The 20110-nt window shown below is 43.0% G+C and overlaps 1 protein-coding gene across 1 annotated transcript in view; it reads left to right on the top strand.

Annotated features, from left to right (window-relative positions):
* Nucleotides 1–15137, top strand: part of TMEM120B (transmembrane protein 120B) — a 77683-nt gene extending 62546 nt beyond the window's left edge. Inside the window, exons 7-12 of the mRNA XM_033957328.1 lie at nt 700–765; nt 2304–2365; nt 2552–2644; nt 6634–6698; nt 8158–8226; nt 13497–15137. Of these exons, the coding sequence (XP_033813219.1) occupies nt 700–765; nt 2304–2365; nt 2552–2644; nt 6634–6698; nt 8158–8226; nt 13497–13607 (466 nt within the window). The 3' untranslated portion in view covers nt 13608–15137. The remainder of the gene's footprint in view (nt 1–699; nt 766–2303; nt 2366–2551; nt 2645–6633; nt 6699–8157; nt 8227–13496) is intronic.
* The last annotated feature ends 4973 nt before the right edge of the window (nt 15138–20110 follow it).

The raw sequence follows: 20110 nt of genomic DNA, 5'->3' as shown, positions 1-20110 counted from the left end.
GTGGGGATCATTGTTGCCCCCACTGCTCCACCAATATTTTTAATGTAAGCCTGGGGGGAGGGGGTCCAGCCCAATAGGTGGTGGTGGGGTCTGAGGAGACCCTCATCTTTGTTCCGGTTTGGGGGCCTTTGGAGGTACTGTATGCTTCTCATGTTTCAGCCTAAACCGATTTCTGTTTTGGCCTAAACCAAGTGACAGAATTGAGTCTCGGGTTTGGTTTTGGTTGGCCTCTAAAGAATGCAGAAAAAGAAACCGCGTAGCAAATTAGGTAGAGTGAAATGAAACACCACAAACAGGCATTCGATAATCCCATAATCATCCTTGTACATACCAGCTACCCTACACTCTTGGAACCGGTTGGCTTTGGGTTGCAGTGAGCTTGTGACAGAAAGCTGTCTCGTTCTAGATCAGGGGTAGGCAATTCCAGTCCTCGAGAGCCACAGGCAGGTCAGATTTTCAGGATATCCACAATAAATATGCATATGAGAAATTTGCATCTCAAGGAGGCAGTGCATGCAAATCCGTCTCCTATATATTCATTGTGGATATGCTTAAAACCTGACCTGCCTGTGGCTCTCAGGACCGGAGCTGCCTTCCCCCTGCTCTAGATTCTTAGGTCTGGAGGAGCAGGTTTTATAATAAGGAATGTATTTCTCTCCCACCGACATATCTGATCATGTTTTTTTGTTTGTTCCTTAGAATTAAGGGCTGGTGGGTATCTCACCATTATGTATCGACATTTCTTTCTGGGGTGATGCTGACATGGTAAGTGGTCATATGACATGTGTGGACCAATGAAATTGCCTGTGCTTTCTCTGTTACAAAGGAATGTGAGCAGCCAGGGCAAAATGGAGAATTAGTTAATGAGTATTTGTTTGTCAGAAAGCTTTGGTCCAGATTACCTTGCTGGAGAGTAGACATGTTCAGTTACTTCCAGTTAGCTATTCTAAAGGAGTACACGATGTGCGTAGAGCTGTACAGATGCACATTTGGAGGGAGTCTCTTCCCAGTGGAGTTTTACCCTCTGGTCAAGATACACGTTTGAGAAGGTGTAATATAGAGAAGTGGTTAAGATTTGAAAGCAGCCTCTTAAAAGGGGGGGGGGGGAGAAGGATTGGGACTTATATACCGCCATTTTGCAGTTAAACAACCACACTTAAAGCTGTTTACATACAGGTACTTCAAGCATTTTCCCTTTCTGTCCTGGTAGGCTCACAATCTTATCTAATGTACCTGGGGCAGTGAAGGTTTGGATGACTTCCCCAGGGTCACAGGGAGCAGTGCAGAGTTTTAATCCACCACCTCAGGGTGTTGAGACCGCTGTAGCTTTAACCACTGCGCCACACTCTCCTCCAATACAATATCAGAAGTGAGCCAAGTATAGAACAATGAAGCCATTGTGACATCACTAATGAGGTTGGCTCTTGGGCATTGGTGGAATGAGGCATTATGACATCAGGGAAAGGGATTGGGACTTGTATACTGCCTTTTTGTAGTTTTACAACCACACTCAAAGCACTTTACAGACAGGCACTTCAAACATTTTCCCTAACTGTTCCAGTGGGCTCACAATCTATCTAATGTACCTGAAGCAGTGAAGATGACTTCCCCAGGGTCACAGGGAATAGCAAAAGATTTGAACCCGAACCACAGGGTGCCGAGGCTGTAGCTTTAACCACTGTGCTCCAGATTGGATATCAGTATGACCAGAGAGGGAGCAATGATGCACCGACTCAGGTGGTTTATTTGTCACAAATGACGAAATTCCAAAGATTGAAGAGGCAGAGGAAGGCTGTGGAGCCCATGAAAGCAACTCATGTATCTGACCTAGAGGTTCTCAAAGTAGTTGATGTTCAGGATGCCCACAATGAATATGCATGAGATAGATTTACATACAATGGAGGCAGTGCATGCAAATTTGACATGTGCATATTCATTGTTTTAGATCTTGAAAACCAGACTTGCTTGGCGTTTCCCAAGGACTGGGTTAGGAACCCTCTGATCTAGCCCTAAAGTAAATGGGAGCAGGCTTGCCTTTGGCCTGTGTCAAGATTTGGGGCCTACAAAGTAGCCAGTTAGATTAGTCTGTTTGGTCTCTTACAACATATGTTCCTCCCCTATGTACAGTAGGTAGGGCAGTAGGGTGATCTTTTGATAAATGTGAATGGGGCCTTTTAATCTGTTTGCCCTACACTACTGGATAACAGAACACTGGCTGTATCTTCTCTCTCGATAACATTGTATATCCAAAAAATGCATTTTAAATAAATCAGTGCCTCTATTTCTTTCTTCTATTGCCGTAGGCCCGATGGACTAATATATCAACTCTTTCGCAATCAGTTTCTGGCATTTTCCATTTTCCAGAGTAAGTGCAGTGTTCTCTGGCACCTTTCTGGGTAATATTGACTCTAAGCCTTGTATTATTTTGTTAAATAAACACAAGGCCTCGGTGCATTCTGCAGAAAACAAAGGCATATACTTTCTGCTCTGCTGGCAGAAGTTATTTGTTTCCTAAATACTGAAGCTCTGTGCTATACTCTTCTCTCTTCAGGCTGTGTACAGTTCTTACAGTATTATTACCAAAGTGGCTGTCTTTATAGACTTCGAGCATTAGGCGAAAGAAATCCTTTAGACCTGACAGTAGGTAAGTAGCGGTTTTATTAGTTAACATTGTTTTAATGTACCATTGTAGTTATTAATATTTAACTCTCCTTCATTTCTCATCTGAAAATTTTTAACCCCTTTATTTTAAAAACTAATGAGCATTTATGCTGGTGAGTTGTGAAACACTTTGATGTACCTTTTTATGTAAAAGTCACTGAAATGTTAACTGCACTAGTTTAGAGGGAGTGAGGGAAGGAGATGGTGAGGTATGTGGGGGGGGAGGGGAAAGGGCTAGAGGAGGAATTGCCGGCAGTTGGCTGTATAGAAAGAGGAGGAGGGGAGTGGTGACACAACAGGAGCTCGGGGTGCAGCAAGGGTGGGAGGTGCCCCCTCTTTGCCCTCTTCTCTGCTCCGCTTCCCTTCCCCCATACCTGTTTAGCTTCCCTAGCATGAACAGCATTGCTGACTTACTGCCCACATCGGCTTTCTTTCTGATGTCACTTCTTGTCATGGGACCCAGAAGTGACATCAGAGGGGAGCGCCAGGGCTGGCACGAGGAGTAAGTTGGAGCTGCTGCTTGCGCTGGCAAAGAGATAGAGGTAAGGTGGGGGGTGAACTGAAGGCACGTGGCGGGGGAGGGGGACAGAGAGGAGGGGTACCAGTTCAAGAATTATGTATTAGTTATAGTTATAGTTTGAATGAATAGTTATAGTTTCTCTGTTTGGGAGGTATTTTGAGAGTTGGAGGAGTCTTTTTACTACTACTATTGATCATTTCTATAGCGCTGAAAGGAATACACAATGCTGTACATTTAACATGCGCTGGGTTTTACTAAACGGCACCAGAGGTTTTAAGCACAGGCTGGCGAGATGAAGGTTCTGATGCTCATAGGAATTTTATGAGCATTGTAGCATCTACCTCGCCGGTCTGTGCTAAAAACCTTGTATTGTTTAGTAAAAGGAGCCCATGGTTATTTCAGAAGTATTTATGATTAAGAAGGGTGGCTGTTATGATTATATTAAGATATATTTTAACACTTTGTTAAAAAAATTTTGATATGGTATTATCTTTTATTGTAACCTGCTTTGAACTTTGTGGTCAAATGGGATATAAATATGTAGTTCATTCTAAAAGTGATCGGAGGTATGGGTGTGGCTATAAGGGTAGATGAGTAGGCCACAACAGCTAAATTTATAATCTACTACAAAGTCAATGTGTGTTTTCCTTATTTTTCTCTCTCCTCCCTCTCTTGTCTTGCTACACTCCTGCCTTTAAGCACACCCCATTAACAATTCTCCTGCACTGGCATAAAACCTCCTCTGATTTGTTACCACTTTGTGGTTCATGTGTACATTTAGCTTTCTTTGTGGTTCATGTGTATATTGAACTCTTATTTCTCTCTCTACCTCCTCCCTCTCTTATCTTCCTACATTCCTGCCTTTAAGCACATCCCATTAACAATTCTCCTGCACTGGCATAAAAACTGTACTGATTTTTTCCAACTTTGTTGTTCGTTCTAAATTTAGTTGCTTTGTAGTTCATTCTAAAAGATGCGGCGGTATGGGTGTGGCTTTAAGGGGAGATAAATATGGAAAATAAGGGGGGGGGTCGTCACGCGATGTGGTGCTAACGAGAAGACGTGCACGCTTTCTGTTCCTGAACCCCACATACTCTCTTTAGCTAATTTCGCTGGGAATTTTGCATTGAATACATCCATCAACAGCTTAACTTCTGTCTTATGCTTGCCCTATCTACTGAGATGGATTTGAGTTTGTATTATGTCAACAAGGGCTCCACGCAAGGAGAAAGACAGATCGAGGCCCGGGGAGACCAAGATGGCAACAGCCGAAAACGTGGAGGCCTCTGTGTGTTCAACTTGGGTCTCGGAAATTATTTTGGAAATGCTGAGCGCCATCCCATTCATCTTTAGACAAAAACTTACAGGTTATAACAGATAAATTCGAAGTTAAGGATGGCCGTCTTGAGTCTCTTAAAGGGGAGTTCTATGCATGCTGCCAAAGAGTATCGGATGCAGAGGATAATGTACAGTGACTTACCTCCTAGAATCAGGAGCTCCAAAATGGGAGAGGCCTCTAAGGGTGAATATTTTCCAAGATTTACTCCCCTACTTGACTTTGGTCCTTATGGAGACTGTCTCATTTCAATCTTCTGCCCTTGGATACACTAGTAACCTCAAGGACAAACAGAGCCTCCAACAGGACCAAGTTTTATCGTGGCCTCATAATAGGGGAGGATCACTAAGGCCACAGTGTAATAAGTTTTATAGTTGGTATTTCGCTGCCACACTATAGCTTGGGGCGGCACTTTACAACCAATGTTACGAATAGAGTGTATGGTGCTGGGGCATGTTGTCTGTTGGCTGCCTGTATATGCAGTTCACTTGTTCTTTTGGCCGGCGGGTGGGGGGTGTCTTCTGTTAACTGTTCAAATGAATGAAGACCTGATGTTTTTTCCCTACGCTGCACATAATTTTATTTGAGTGTATGGGGGAGGGATGGCGGGGGATACCCCAAGAGTCCATACATGGGTAATGGGGGTGGGTTACCTGGGGGATCGGAAAGATTCATTTAAGGGTAGATAGAATGGGGGAAGGGAGAATGGTTTGACTTTTCACATTGTTAGGGGCTTTTCCTATTCTTTTTAATTTTTCTTGCAACCATATTTTTCACAGTTATTTATAATTTGGAGGAGACTTGATTTTGAACCAGTGGAGGGTTGTTTATTTTTTCTTCTTTTCTTTCTCTTTTTTGTTTTTTTCTCTTTTTTGTTTTTTTCTCTTTCTCTACTGTTTTGGTGAGATTTTGGATGGAAGGATATGTTGGGGTTTTTTGGGGGGGCATGATATTGTTTGTTACAAAAATTTGATGTCAATCATTGTGTATTCTATTGTGCTTTTGTATATTCTTCTTGTTAACATCAATAAAAACTGTTAAAACTAAAATATAGAAATTAAATTATATGCAGGTCCTTTCTCTGTCCCTAGTAGGCTTACAATCTAAGTTTGTGTGCCTGGGGGAACAGAGGGTTAGGTGACTTGACCCAGGGTCACAAGGAGCTGCAGTGGGAATTGAACTCGGTTCTCCAGGATCTCAATCCTCTGTACTAACCATTAAGAGCAGTGGATTGAGATGCTGGGAAACTGAGTGCTCCGATGCTCATAGAATTCCTATGAGCATTGGAGCATTTATATTGGCCCACATTAAAAACCTGTAGCATCATTTAGTAAAACTCAGTGCATGTTTTTATTGCTTTCCTAAAATGCCCGATATTAGACAAGTTTCTTATTTTACTGGGCAGAGAATTCCAAAACTCTGCAGCTCTTCCCAGGAGTATCCTCTTCCTACAGGAGAGCAATGTACAATCTTTACAAGATGGTATTACCAATAACAATTCTCGAAGAGCGTAAATGCCTAATTGAATGATATACTATTATCGGATCCATCAAATAACCTGGACATAACCCATATGATATTTAAAAAATAAAAAGCAAGCTTTTAAATTCAGTTCTTGCCTCAATTGGCAAGCAATGCAGTTCCCGTAGTAACGGGGTAACATGATCGACTCTATTGCCCCCCCCCCCAATATAAGTTTAGCAGCAGCATTTTGTAAAATCTGCAATCGTATCATCTGTTTGGCAGTAAGACCTAGCAAGCATATATTACAGCAATCCAATGAGGTAAGTATTAAGGACTGAACTATAACCTGCAGGAAACTTATCTCTAAAAGAGTACTTCATTCTACATAACAATTTTAATATGAAGTATACAGCACTGCATACTTCCAGTAGTACTATAGAGATGATTATTAGTAGTTGTGATTTGCTGAAAGATGTAATAAATAATACTGAAACACAAAAAAACTAAATGTTAGCTGTTTCCTGAGGCATTCTCCCCACCCCACTACCCAATGTTGGTTCAGTTGCAGTCCCCCAAGCCTTACCAGGAAGCTGACATATTTACAGCTGAGCTATAGATGCAGAAATTAATCCCATCTTTTGATGCTTTTTAGAGGGATTCCAGTCCTGGATGTGGCGAGGCCTCACTTTCCTTCTTCCATTCCTATTTTTTGGCCATGTAAGTGAGACAATATGTGCATACCCTTGCCTTTTTTTAGGAAGAGGGCTGGGGCCCCTACCACCATACTCACCTCCCCAGTGTACTTTCACCAGTAGAGACAGGACGTGCCCATTATGGACAGAAGGTTAACGACTATAAGCCTTGCATAAGAACAAATAGGAGCAGTAGTGATCTCTTGGAGTGGTCAAGCTGTGTATGACTGACAGCTGGGAGAGATCGTTCCCTAGAGAATAGTAGACAAATGCAACCAGACAGGCTAGGCTAAATGATTTCATCTAATGTAATGAATACATAGAATTTTTATAAAATAACCACAGGAATACTATGTGTTCTGCAAGTTAATCCTCAAATAAGCTCAAGCCAGGAGGTGCTTGTACAGCTAATTGACCACCTGGAGATAGGTGAAGTATCACAGCAGGTGCTGGTCTGAAAAGACCCTCTTATAGGTTGACTCAAAGAGCCAGCAGCTACATTGGGTTTGATTCCTGGACCAGATTTTTTGTAAGAATTTAAGAACAGCCATACTGGTTAGACCAATGTTTCTGACAATGGCTGATCAGGTCGCAGAAACCCAACAAGTAGCCTATTTACTGGGCTGGCTGTAGATGGGGCAAAGCAGCGTATACCAGGGGTCTCAAAGTCCCTCCTCGAGGGCCGCAATCCAGTCAGGTTTTCAGGATTTCCCCATTGAATATGCATGAGATCTATGTGCATGCACTGCTTTCAATGCATATTCATTGGTGAAATCCTGAAAACCCGACTGGATTGCGGCCCTCAAGGAGGGACTTTGAGATCCCTGCTGTATACGCTACATTTTACAAGTGGGAAAGCTTCAGCCAGTGCTCAGTGTTGATGCCCTACTGGTCAGAATCAGTGGCAATAACCACCTAGCCAAGAACTGTCCCTACAACGGGGAAGATCCCTGAATGCAGATGGGGGATGACCTCTGCTGAGAGGCGGAAGGAGCAGGAAGAAACTGCTGGGCCAAAAGAGAAAGAACTTTAAAAAGTGGTCCATAGCCATGATAAATCCTTGCCAAGGACACATATATTTGTCCCTTATTAATTAGGGTTTCAGGTTTGTTTTTGTTGTGAAAAAGATAGAGGTTAAGTTTGATTTGGTAATATACTGTATACCTTGTATAATCCATAATTTTGAAGTCCTCCCTCATTTACTTTGACAAAAGTTGATAGCAAAAAGATGGCAAGTAAAAGGGTGGGCGTACAGGGAAAGGCAGATGTTTCTGTGCCCAGGTAACAGAAAGGTGCTCTTAGCCCCCGGGAACCTCTTTAGCTCTGAACAAGGACACACAGTTCAAATTCCAGCTCAAGACAGTCCTCCAGGCCCTTTTATTTTGACCTGACAAATGTGTATGTGTATGTTTTTTAAAATATGTGTAGTTTCTTCTGTGGGTGTGTTAAATATATTTGCTTTTATTTTATTTTTTGATTTCTAGTTCTGGCAACTCTATAACGCCATTACGCTGTTCGAGCTGTCCAGGCATGAGGCGTGTAAGGAATGGCAGGTACCCCTGGAATGTGCATGTAAACCCTAATCGTAGAAAGCGATTTTGCTTATTTAAAAGCAAGGTGCCCTCTTCTCCTTTAAGAGCAACACTTATCCCGAGAGGGCACTGACAGAAGACCATTTCACAGTGGAGAACTTCATTAACCTGTGATTTTCTACCCTCCTCAGAAGAAGCTCTCCCTACCTTCCAGCTAAATTTAGCCAGTATAGTGACTTACTCTGTGCTGAAACTGCGCACTGACAAATCTGTGCAAGGCAATTGTGCCCCGACAATTGCGCACACGGACAAGTGCGCGCGCGCCAATTACGCCCCGTCAATAGCGCCCCATGAAATGTGAACATCAATCTGAATCTGCCATACGTGGATATGTGGAAGGCCCCGATTTGCTCAGACTTCAGGCCCCGTCTCTTGGGAGGGGTGGGGCCTGAGGAGTCTGAGCAAATCAGGGCCTTCCACATATCCACGTATGTAAAGGGTTCCCATAATCATCATGCAAATGTTACCCTAACACTAGATAGCAAGTGAATGTTTTAAATGTAGTGGGAAGGTTCCCCCCCCCAAAAAAAAAAAGGTTACTTTGTAACCCTCAAAAAGACAAAATAGTATCCGCTTTAGATTGTGATCGGGGCAGTATGGATTTCAATTGTTGGGGCTCATTTGAAGTATGTCCTCCCATTCAGTGCGCACATTTGTGGGGCACATTTGTTAGGTCACCGCTGACATAGTTGCTTGAAACTTGGCTGCAGCCACCTCAAAGTACTCCAAAATGTCTTCTAATAACACACTGATCCCTTTCCTAAAGATTATAAAGTTATTATTATTATTATTATTATTAAAACATCAAGCTCTTCAACGTCAGCAAACCACAGTACCTGCAGGTATCAGAGTGAAAGGTCCCCTTGATGGCAGGTGTTTCTAGCTAAATGTATCGAACATATTTTTCCCAGAAGCACAAACTGGGAGAAATGTCTGTGCTATTTGGCTCTTAGTGAAGATAGTTTTAGAAGCCATTTAAGCTTAAAACAAGCTTTTTTTGTGTGTGAAAATTGCCTGGACTATTTCTGTACAAACTGGGAATGTAATGCCATTTCATGCCACACTTCTGTTCATGATGAGCTGGGGCATTCCCTAGGGGTAGAGCTGGGGTGGTCTTTAAACTTAGATACATAACGTTTTGATTTTTCAAAGGTTTGTGCATAAAATATTTTCAGACTTTGTGCTGTCAAATTCAGAAGAGGGGTAATAAAAAAAAAAAAAAAATAGAAAATAAAACCAACAACCAAATTAATATGAGTAGATACAAGCAATTTAGTCATAGAAACACACCAGGTACTAGTGACCTGGATTGGCCATCATGAGGATGGGCTACTGGGCTAGATGAACCATTGGTCTGACCCAGTGAGGCTATTCTTATGTTCATGAAGGCAGATAAAGGCCAAATGGCCCATCCAGTCTGCCCATCCACAGCACTCGCTATCTCCTCCTCTGCCTAAGAGATCCCATGTACCTGTCCTACACTTTCTTGAATTCAGACAGTCTGTCTCCACCACCTCTACTGGGGTCCTATTCCATGCATCTACCACCCTTTCTGTAAAAAAAGTATTTTCTTAGATTGCACCTGAGCTTATCACCTCTTAACTTCATCCTATGCTTTCTCATTCCAGAGCTTCCTTTCAAATGAAAGAGACTCACCTCATGTGCATTTATGCCACATAGGTATTTAAACATCTCCCATCTCCCACCTTTCCTCCAAAGTATACATATTGAGATCTTTATGACTGTTCCCATACGCCTTAGGACGAAGAACACCGACCATTTTAGTAGCCTTCTTCTGGACTGACTCCTTCCTGTTTATATCATTTTGAAGGTGTGGTCTCCAGAATTGTACACAATATTCTAAATGAGGTCTCACCAGAGTTTTATATAGGGGCATCAATACCTCCTTTTTCCCTATGCGCCCTATCATCCTTCTAGCTTTTGCTGTCACCTTTTCAACCTGTATGACCACCTTAAAATCATTATATACCATCACACCCAAGTTCAGCTCCTCTTTCATACACAAAAGTTCTTTACCCCCCTAAACTGTACAGTTCCCTCGAGTTTTTGCAGCCCAAATGCATTAAATCTTAACTGCCAAATTTCAGACCATTCTTCAAGCTATGTTGGGTCCTTCCTCAGGTTGTTCACACCATCCGGGGTGTCTACTCTATTGCAGATTTTGGTATCATCCGCAAAGAGGCAATTATTATTCAATAGGCCTTCAACAATATCACTTACAAAAATGTTAGAACAGGCCCAAGAACCGAACCTTGAGGCACACAACTGGCAACATCCCTTTCCTCGGAGTGATCTCAACTGACCACCATGTTGCCTTTCACTCAACCGGTTCCTCATCCCGTTTGTCATTTTGGGGTCCATACTGAGGGCTCTCCATTTTATTTATTAGATGCCTGTGTGGAACACTGTCAAAGGCTTTGCTAAAATCTAAATACACCATATCTAACTCACTCCCTCTATCCAATTCTCTGGTCACCCAGTCAAAGAAATTGATCACATTTGTCTGACAATACCTGCATCTAGTGAATCCATGTTGCCTTGGGTGCTGTGATCCACTGGATTCTAGAAATGTTATTATTCTTTATTTTAAAAGAAGTCAGACTTACTGGCCTGTAAGTATAGCATAGCAAACATCATAAGAATAAAATCCACAATGGCCATGTCTCTGATTATCACCTGCTTGCTTCAAAGATACAAAGTAGAGAATGACACGGGGAAAAAAATCTGTCCCCGTCCCACCATCCTCTGCACCGCCCCGTCACCGCCGTTCCCTTCACCGCCCCGTCACCATCACCACCATCCCTTTCACTGCCCCGTCACCGCCACTGCCATCGCCATCCCATTCACCGCCCCGTCACTGTCACTGCAGCATGCATAAAATCCTCAAACAGGTATGATTTTATATACTTATCTTTATTAATATATTCCCATGGGTTACATACTGAACATGTGCTGGATTCCTCCATTCTTGCAGCACATTCAGGAATAGGATTCAGTAACCCATGGGAATGGACACAGCACACTACTACACTAGTACTCAGATTAAAAAAAAAAAAAAAGAACCAGCTCCCAGCTCAGCCAGACTCCCGTCTCCAACCGGTCAAAGAATTCCCCCCACCCCTGCCGCCGCCGCCCCCAACCCTGGGCAGGCAAGTAGTAGGAAAGTGTGCACCTTACCTCTACTTGTAGCGCCGAAGTTTTCAATGAAATTTCAGCTCCTCCAAGTCTGAAGCAGTGACTCCTCTCCAATCCAGGCAGCGACTCCAAAAAAAAATCCTGGGCTTGCCTCTCAGCTCCGAAATCCCCCGATTTCCAATCGCTACTGCAACCCATTAAATATCATGTGTGGCAGTAGTGATTGGTCCCCTTCTTGAGCAGGAAAGAACTGACTAATGAGGAGCCAGAATATTGAAGGGGGCGGAGTCAGGCAACATGCAAGTCGGGTGGAGAGAGACGAATTGGAGGAGACCACATGGCCGACAAGCATGGTCGCCGGAAAAAAATCAGACACCTGTCCCAAAGTGAACCGAACACACGGTGAAGACCCAGTAAATCGCGGTATGTAGAAGGGGATACATTTGCCTGCGGGGACAAATCTTTTCACCGTTTTTGCGGGCGGTGAAAATTTTATCCCCGTGTCTGCAGTGATTTGGCTATGGAGTCTCCATAGCCCGCAGCCAAACCGCAGCCACGCCGCGGTTCCCCGCGGGGATCGCTCCCCGTGTCATTCTCTAATACAAAGTGTTTGCTCTATACATGCAAAGAAAGTCAGTAATAAATTTAAATTGCCCTAATATAGAATATTTTTCTATAAAATAACTATGCTTTATATGAATCTTTTTGACAATTAATTAGTACTTTGTTATATGGAAAGATATTTTATGAGGGTAACTTTAAATTTCATTACTGGCTTTTTTTTTAATTTGTTTACAGATTGAATACTTTGTGTTCTGTTTCTGAGGTAGGCACTAGCTGAAAGATGGTCATGTCTAGTTTTATTTTTTGATGTTTGCTGTACTATGGGGCTCGTTTTCGAAAAAGGAAAATGGTTTGGTTTTCAGGATTTCCCCAATGAATATGCATGAGATCTATTTGCATGCACTGCTTTCATTCTGTGCTAATAGATCTCATGCATATTCATAGGGGAAATCCTGAAAACCCGACTGGATTGTGGCCCTCGAGGTCTAGGGCGATTTTCATTGCAGCCGATTCTGCACAGCTGTTTCATGGTTGAATTGGCCACAATGAAACCCCCCCACGTACCTGATCTTGTGGAGGGGCTATGCCCCTCGCATCTCTCCACAAGGAGTGTCCCCCACCCCACCCCCAAAGTAGGAGTGCTCCCCTGCATCCCCCCCAAGGTAGGCGCGCCTCCCTCCTCAGCCTGCATACCTGTAGAAAAGTTTGTCAGCATGAGCAACATCTTTGACCCCCGCTCCCCCGCTCGCGCTGGCCTTGTCGCCCTTCTGATATCATGTCCTGATCCCGTGACTAGGAAGTAACGTCTGAAGGGAGCAAAGGCTGGACAAGCAGGGAATGGAAGAGGCACCAGTAGGGTGGGGGTGGGGGGCAGAGAGAAGAGGAGGCATCGGCGGGAGGGGAAGAGAGACACTAGGGTGATTCATCATGGAGAGGACAATTCATCACGGCCGCGATGAAACGGCTCCGGTGAATCGTACCATTCTACTCGCAGCCCTGTTTTTAAGGTACACCGTCAAAAGCGTGCTGGACATTGGTGTGCCGACAATCAAGCGGCGACATTTGCACACAGGAGAAATGCACGCCGCTGTTGTGACCAGTCAGCCTTCCCGTTTGCGCTGTGAGGGGGGGTGTGTGGGTACACTTACAATTGTTTGCCCTCCCATTTCCATCCTTGTGCTTCTACACCCCCCCCTCAGAGCAGAAGAGCGGGGTTTCGGTTGGAGAGCGGGACTTAAGTGTAGTGAACAGGAGGGAGAGCGGTTGTAAATGTAGTGGGGGGTTCCCCCTCCCCCACACACCCTCAGAGTGCAAAGGGGAAGGCCTGAGAGCGGTCAGAGCGGCAGCATGCAACTATCGCCATGTGATTGTTGGTGTGCCAATGTCCGGCGCGCTTTGGACGGGTCACCGTTCTTAAAGAGACAGGCTATTATCTAGAAACGTTCATGCCCAGTGAGCTTTCAGCATCTTTTTTTTCCTGTACATGTCTTTTTTTGTTTATTTCTTTGCAGGTGTTTGTGTTGGCGTTGACTTTTCTGCTGCTTTTCCTCGGGAATTTTCTCTCGACTTTAAAAGTGGTACATGCCAAGTTTCAGAAGAAGAAAGGAATGAAGAAGCATTGAAGTTGGAACAGAGATGCCTTGGACAGTGACATTTTTAAGGAAGGTTTTTTTTTTTCAGTACCTCTACTACTGGACTCTGTGGGCATACTCCAGAAGGACCATTTCTGAAACCTACCTTGGAACACCTGTGGTCCCCCATGTGAACCTGTACAGTGTTGTGAAATGCAGGCATCCTGGTGGCTGTTAACTTCCTGTGTCTATTTAAGATCTCAAACTGCTACCTTCATTTTAACGGGTGCATGCAGCTGTATCTGGGTATATTTATCAGATGGATGATATCTGGGGGTGATAGAGAAGGAACATTAGGTTGTAATGGCTCACAGGTTATGGTATGTCTTGTATTACTCCTGGGGGGAATTCTGCGCAACTGTGCAATGTAGAATTTTTGCAGAATTCTGCATGTCTTGGTTGGAATTCTACTTGGGCAGTTGCAGTGGCTCAACCTTGCTGCCTGTCTCCCTCCCTTCCTCCATGCTGTGATCTAGAGGAGGATATACACAGCTGCACATCCTCTGCCACCTTGGTACTGACTGTTCCTTGAAGCTGTGTGACTGTGCAGAGGCCCTCATGGTGGTTCAAAGAAGGAAGATATGGTTTGATGTGCAGCTTCCTCTTGATGTGCTATCAGGGGGAGGGATATAGCTGAAGAAAGGAGGGGAGGCTGGATAAAGTTGAATAGGGGCTGTGTGCCATGGAATTGGGGCTAAGAATGGTGAGATGGGGGTTTGCCTGGAATCTTCCTGGAAATTAGGGAAAGAGAGCAGGTAGAATAGTGACTAGCAGGGCGAGAGAAGGGAGGGTAACAAATGTTTGGGGTGGGAAGAAAATACTTTAGAAGGTAGTCTGCTAGAGGGTAAAGAACAGGTGAACAGAGGGATTGGGGAAGAAATTGGGAGGTATACACAGTAAATGATGTTAGATAAAGGCTCACACTATCCATCCAGTCCACATAGCAAGGTAGTTGGAGCTGTGCCCAGGCCCCGGTCACCCCAGCTTAAACCACCTTGAAGGAGAGGCAAAGAAAGCTCGAGTGAGGGGGCTCAGAGTTGGAGAAAGTGAAACCTGAGGAGGGAGTATTTATAATAGGGAAATTCTGCACAAGAAAATTATTGGTATGCAGAATTCTGAGGAATTTTCAGGTTTTTGGGGTTGTTTTTTTTTTTCTTTTACCCAGAATTTCTCCAGAAATCCTGCATGTATTGATTGTCTGATTGTGGCTTCAATCCTGAGATTCCATTTCTAGCCTTGACACAAACTGTGAAAACAGCTTTAGGTGTGTGTTTTGAGCTAAGGAACCATGTACGGGAGGAGCTGGGATCTGGGCGGTCTTTCTGCAAGATGCTGCTGCACCAGCCGTCTCTTTGATTCTGAGTACATTGATCTATTTTATTGTTTATTTGCTCACCTAGGGCCTATGCAATCAATTTTATCTACAGAGAAATTTTGTGAGCATCTTATTTCTGATATAGGTTATGATCTCGTATCTCCCAGTAAATGCAAAAAAAAAAAAATATATATATATATACCTCAGCTGCCTGTTTTGTGCTTCATTTATGACTACATATGTTTCATTCTTTATTTTTAATGTTTATATCTACATTATTGTGATATACCCCCCTGATATTCAGACTGTGGGTGATACTTCTACTTATCACTTTTATAGCGTTACTAGACATAGACAGCACTGTACATTGAAATAAGAGACAATCCCTACTCAATATCACTCTACGGTAGGGCCACACCTCGAATACTGTGTGCACCTCTGGTCTCCATATTTAAAAAAACCCCAAAAAAAAAACCCCCAGAATTAGAAAAGGTACAGAGAAGGGCAACAAAAGTTATAAAAGGGATGGGATGACTTGCTTTTGAGGAAAGTCTAAAGCAGCTAGGGCTCTTCAGCTTGGAAAAGAGACAGCTCAGGGGTGATATGATAGAGGTCTACTGTATAAATAAAATACTGAGTGGAGTGGGAAGAGCAGATGTGAATCGCTTGTTTACTCTTTCCAAAAATACTAGGACTAGAGGGCATGCAATGAAGCTATTGAGCAGTAGATTTAAAACAAGTTGGAGAAAATATTTCTTCATACAATGTGTAATTAAACTCTAGAATTCGTTGCTGGAGAATGTGGTGAAATCAGTTAGTGGGGTTTAAAAAAAGATTTGGATATTTTTTCCTAAAATTGAAGTCTATAGGCCATTGTTGAGATGGCGTGGGGGAAATCCACCCCTTATTCCTAGGTTAAGCAGCATAAAATCTGTTTTATTACTTGGGATCTAGCTAGGTAATTGGGACTTGGGTTGGCCACTGTTGGAAACAGGATACTGGGCTTGATGGACCTTTGGCCTGTCCCAGTATGACAATTATGTTTTTATGTGAGCCAAGTATAGGGAAATCGAGCCATTGTGACATCACTGATGAGGTTGACTCGTAAGCATTGGTAGAAAGAGGCATTATGACATCACAATCTCAGCTCTGGAATGTTGCTGCTCTTTGGGTTTTTGCCAGGTACTTGGGATCTGGGTTGGCCACTGTTGGAAACAAGATACTGGGCTTGATGGACCTTCGATCTGTCCCACTATGGCAATTCTTAGTTCTTAATAGAGCTTACAATCTAATTAAAACAGACAAACAGGGGGTTAGGGAGTTTCTCACAGTGGAATGGTTTCTTTACAACTGAGCAGGAGTTGGGACTTAACCAGTGAGCCACTGAATGTTTGTGGCGGCTATCTGTCACGCTGTGTCAGCACAAGCAGTGAGTTTGAATCGCTGCTTCCTGTCAGAGAAGAACTAAAGAATTTAGGCCCAGATGCACTAAAGTCAGCAATCGTCTAATGACTGTCGCTAAAGCGGTTTTGAATGGTTTAGTGCCAATCGGATTTCCCGACCCAATGCACAAAGCGGCTCACTGCATGGTTTTCTACACGACCGCTCATTCTGATTCCCCCTCCATGCAAATAAGGTCATTAATATGGAAATGCCATGTAAACTAGCCAAATGATTGATGCTTTAACATCGAGATCTTCAAAATGATCTATAGTAGCCATTATGTTTTTTGTTAAGCTAATGGAAGGATTAGTATATTTACTGTTATTGGATTATCTGTACCAATTTTCTTTTGCACATATCCCGATCAGGATTTTGTCCGTTATATAGCACTGAGACATTGCTAGCTTCACTTTTGGATCATTTGCATGCTTTGTTTATTAAAGGTATGAGAGCTTTAATTTTACAATTTTACTTGAGCAGTGCTTTGGATTTTGTAGACCATGAAAAATTGCTTGGCTGTTATAGGTATATCCGGAGAAGTATTTCAATGGTTTCAAGGCTTTTTGCAAACCCATACTTATCAAGTTCGATTTGGGGATGTCTTCTAGTATATGGAACAACCCATGTGGAGTTCTGCAAGGGTCCCCTCTTTCCCCACTGCTCTTTAATATTTACTTGGCTTCTTTAGGGTTAAGATTAACTGGTTTAGGCATAAAAATTTAGTTATGCAAATTATATAACTATTCATTCACTAGTCTTTAAGCCCGTTAATGGATGCTAGAATAGATGTCTGTCTTTCTTTTTGTCTCTCTCTCTCTCTCCTTGGCCACTGTCTGTCTTTTTGTTTGTCTCTGCCCCACTCCCATCTCTGCGGTAGCGCCACCAGCTTCCAGCTCCATGGCAGCGAATAAACAAATCCTCATCTTCGACCCACCCAACGAACTCAAATTCAGAGGTTCACCGCCAGGCGGGCAGAGAGCTCGGCTCCTGCGAGCTGCAACAGTGCTCTGACCCAGAGGGGAGAGTGGAGGCAAAGGAGAAGGCCATGTGACCAGGGAGCGGCAGTGGTTGTGGCCTTCCCTCCCCTAGTTCTGTAGCTCGGTCACCGCCGCCTCCTTCTCTCCCCGATGTCAGCTCTGAACATCCACGCGCCACACTCTTTAACATACTGCCAGCCACGGAGCTATGGAGCACGCAGGTAGGAGTGCTCATGCACGCTTAAGGTTTTGTTATTTGTGATTCATTCATTCCAATTTCTTCTGCCATCCCATGCTGTGTAACTTATAGCTACTGTCATTTTAACTGTTCGACAGTGAATGAAGGAATTTAAGTTGAAGCTTAATTCTGATAAAATTCTTTTTTGCTACTCCAACCAAATGGAGTAACACAAATAATTTGATGTTGAATGGGGTTCTATATACCATTAATTCTACAATTAAAATTGTAGGAGTATATTTGGATAACAATTTATCAATGAGTGCCCAGATTGATGTTCTGGTCTGAAAAGGTTTCTTTATTCTTTGGAAATTGCGAGCAATTAGATCCTATTTTGATATTACGCCATTTGGATTATTAGTGCAATCAGTTTTGAATATTTTAGATTATTGTAATATAGTCCATCTTGCAGTTTTTATACAAAAACAATCGACGCAGATTATGTATAAAACACAATAGGCTGTTAGTCTAATTTTTAACTTGTGACACCTTATCAAAAGTTACACTAGTTTTCCGTTGAGGCAAGAGTGATCTTTAAATTTGGATGTATATGTGATGTGGTCATCTAGTTATCTTGTGGAGCATTTCATGTTTGCTAATCCAAGCTGTTGCGAACTTCTGCTTTATTTGTTTTCCTATCTTTAAAAAGTTGTCTAGATAAAAGATTTTCACCGACTACTGTCATTTCAAGCCGCAGGCTGGGATGTTGACCTTCGTTAATTAATACCCATCTCAACTTATTTACATTTTAGGAAATTATTGAAAGCTGCTTTATTTGTAAAATTCCTGGAAGAATTATGGTGTTTAAAATTTTTATTATTTTTAAACCATCAATAACAGCAATAAGCCAATGCACAATCAAGTCGAGCAACAAACCAAAAAGAGACTACGTGTTGTTCCTTCATTGTGGTCCATATGTACAGAACAGTAAAAAGAACCCCCACCACCACCTGCAAGGAGCTCCACTATTGGGAATTCAAAATAAGACTGCAAGCTCAATGTGACATGGCATCGCACAAAGGCGACCAGGGCCCAGATTCACTAAAGATAGTGATTCAATCGCTGTTGGCTGATTCTCTGGCTGATTTTGAAACGGCGATTAACTATCTTGTTTGCATGCAAATGATTTGCACAGAGGTGCAAATAATTTGCATGCAAACTTCCTGACTCAATCGCTTAGTGAGCGATTGAGTCGGAGCAGAGCCCTGACAGGAGAAACAACCCCCTGTCAATGCTTCTGTCACCCGCACAGCGAAGTTATGGCAGGAAGGATATCAGGTCCCCTCCTGCCATCGGCCCCCTCCTTCCCCGCCCATCTGCCGCCAGCTGAAGAGCCTGCTGGCTGAACATCTTTTGGGGGAGAAGGGGGCCTGCTGAGTATTTTCAACATGTAAAACAGTTCATATCTCCATAATGTAATCGAGGGGACCTCCAACCTGAAAATTTACATTTTCTGGCTATCAAAAAAGCCTTTTGAAGCAAAGCAATACCCCTTTATGAAGTCACTGTGTCCGTACAGTAAAGAATAATTGTATGTCCACTGTCAAAGGGATATGTCTATGTGACACAGTCTGCAAGTAATTGGTAACCAATTGCCCAGAAATAGCTAAGAAGAAAAAAATTTAAATTGAAGCAGGTTGGGCAGACTGGATGGACCATTCGGGTCTTTATCTGCCGTCATCTACTATGTTAGATCCTAAATTCTTGAATCCATTCACTGGTCCAAAACATATGCACCAATTTGGCAGGTGAAGACCGACATTGGGCCATTCGGCATGGCAAACTATATGGAGCTGGAAAGCTCAAAAGGGGAGAAACATATGCTTGGAGTGTAAACTTATATTGCTGCATCTGCAAAATGGCAGAGCAAGACAATTTTCTAATGTTTTTCAGCAAGAGACATAAAATATCCCCATTTTATCTGTTCTGTTGCTGCAAGTTCACCATTCTCAGGCCAGCTAAAGTGTCATATTCATTACATTACATTACATTACATTACATTACTGGCTTATATTCCGCCTGTACCTTTCAGTTCTAAGCGGATTACATCAGAATGATAACTGGACATTTCCAGGAAGAGAAATACAAATTACAATTAAGGCGTAAGGTCTAAAGCAATTTTGATGAGTAGATTCTAAGAGGGGGCGAGAGGGGAAAAGGAAGGGATTAGGACGTTTGGGTGAATTTCTTGAATAGTAGGGTCTTGATTTCTTTGCGGAAAGCCTTGAGGTCAGTTGATGCTGTCAGTAGGTTGGTGATGGGTCCAATTTAGCTGCATGTGTTGCAAGTAAGTTGTCATACATCTTTTTGCGTTTAGTTCCTTTAAAAGGGGGGAAGGAGAAAGGGGATTGGGTTCTCCTCTGTCTGGTTGAGAGGTTCCTGTTTAGACGGTTGTTTAGGTGGGTGGGTGCCGTTCCGTTTAAGGTTTTGAATAAAATACAGTATAGTTTGAATTGGATGCGGGCTTGTATTGGAAGCCAGTGTGAGTCTAGGAAGGCTTTGGTGATGTGGTCAAATTTTC

Source organism: Geotrypetes seraphini, chromosome 8 (assembly GCF_902459505.1).
Source record: "Geotrypetes seraphini chromosome 8, aGeoSer1.1, whole genome shotgun sequence".
NCBI lineage: Eukaryota > Metazoa > Chordata > Amphibia > Gymnophiona > Dermophiidae > Geotrypetes > Geotrypetes seraphini.
Note: the sequence above shows the minus strand (reverse complement) of the source record. Positions and strands in the feature narration are given on the sequence as shown.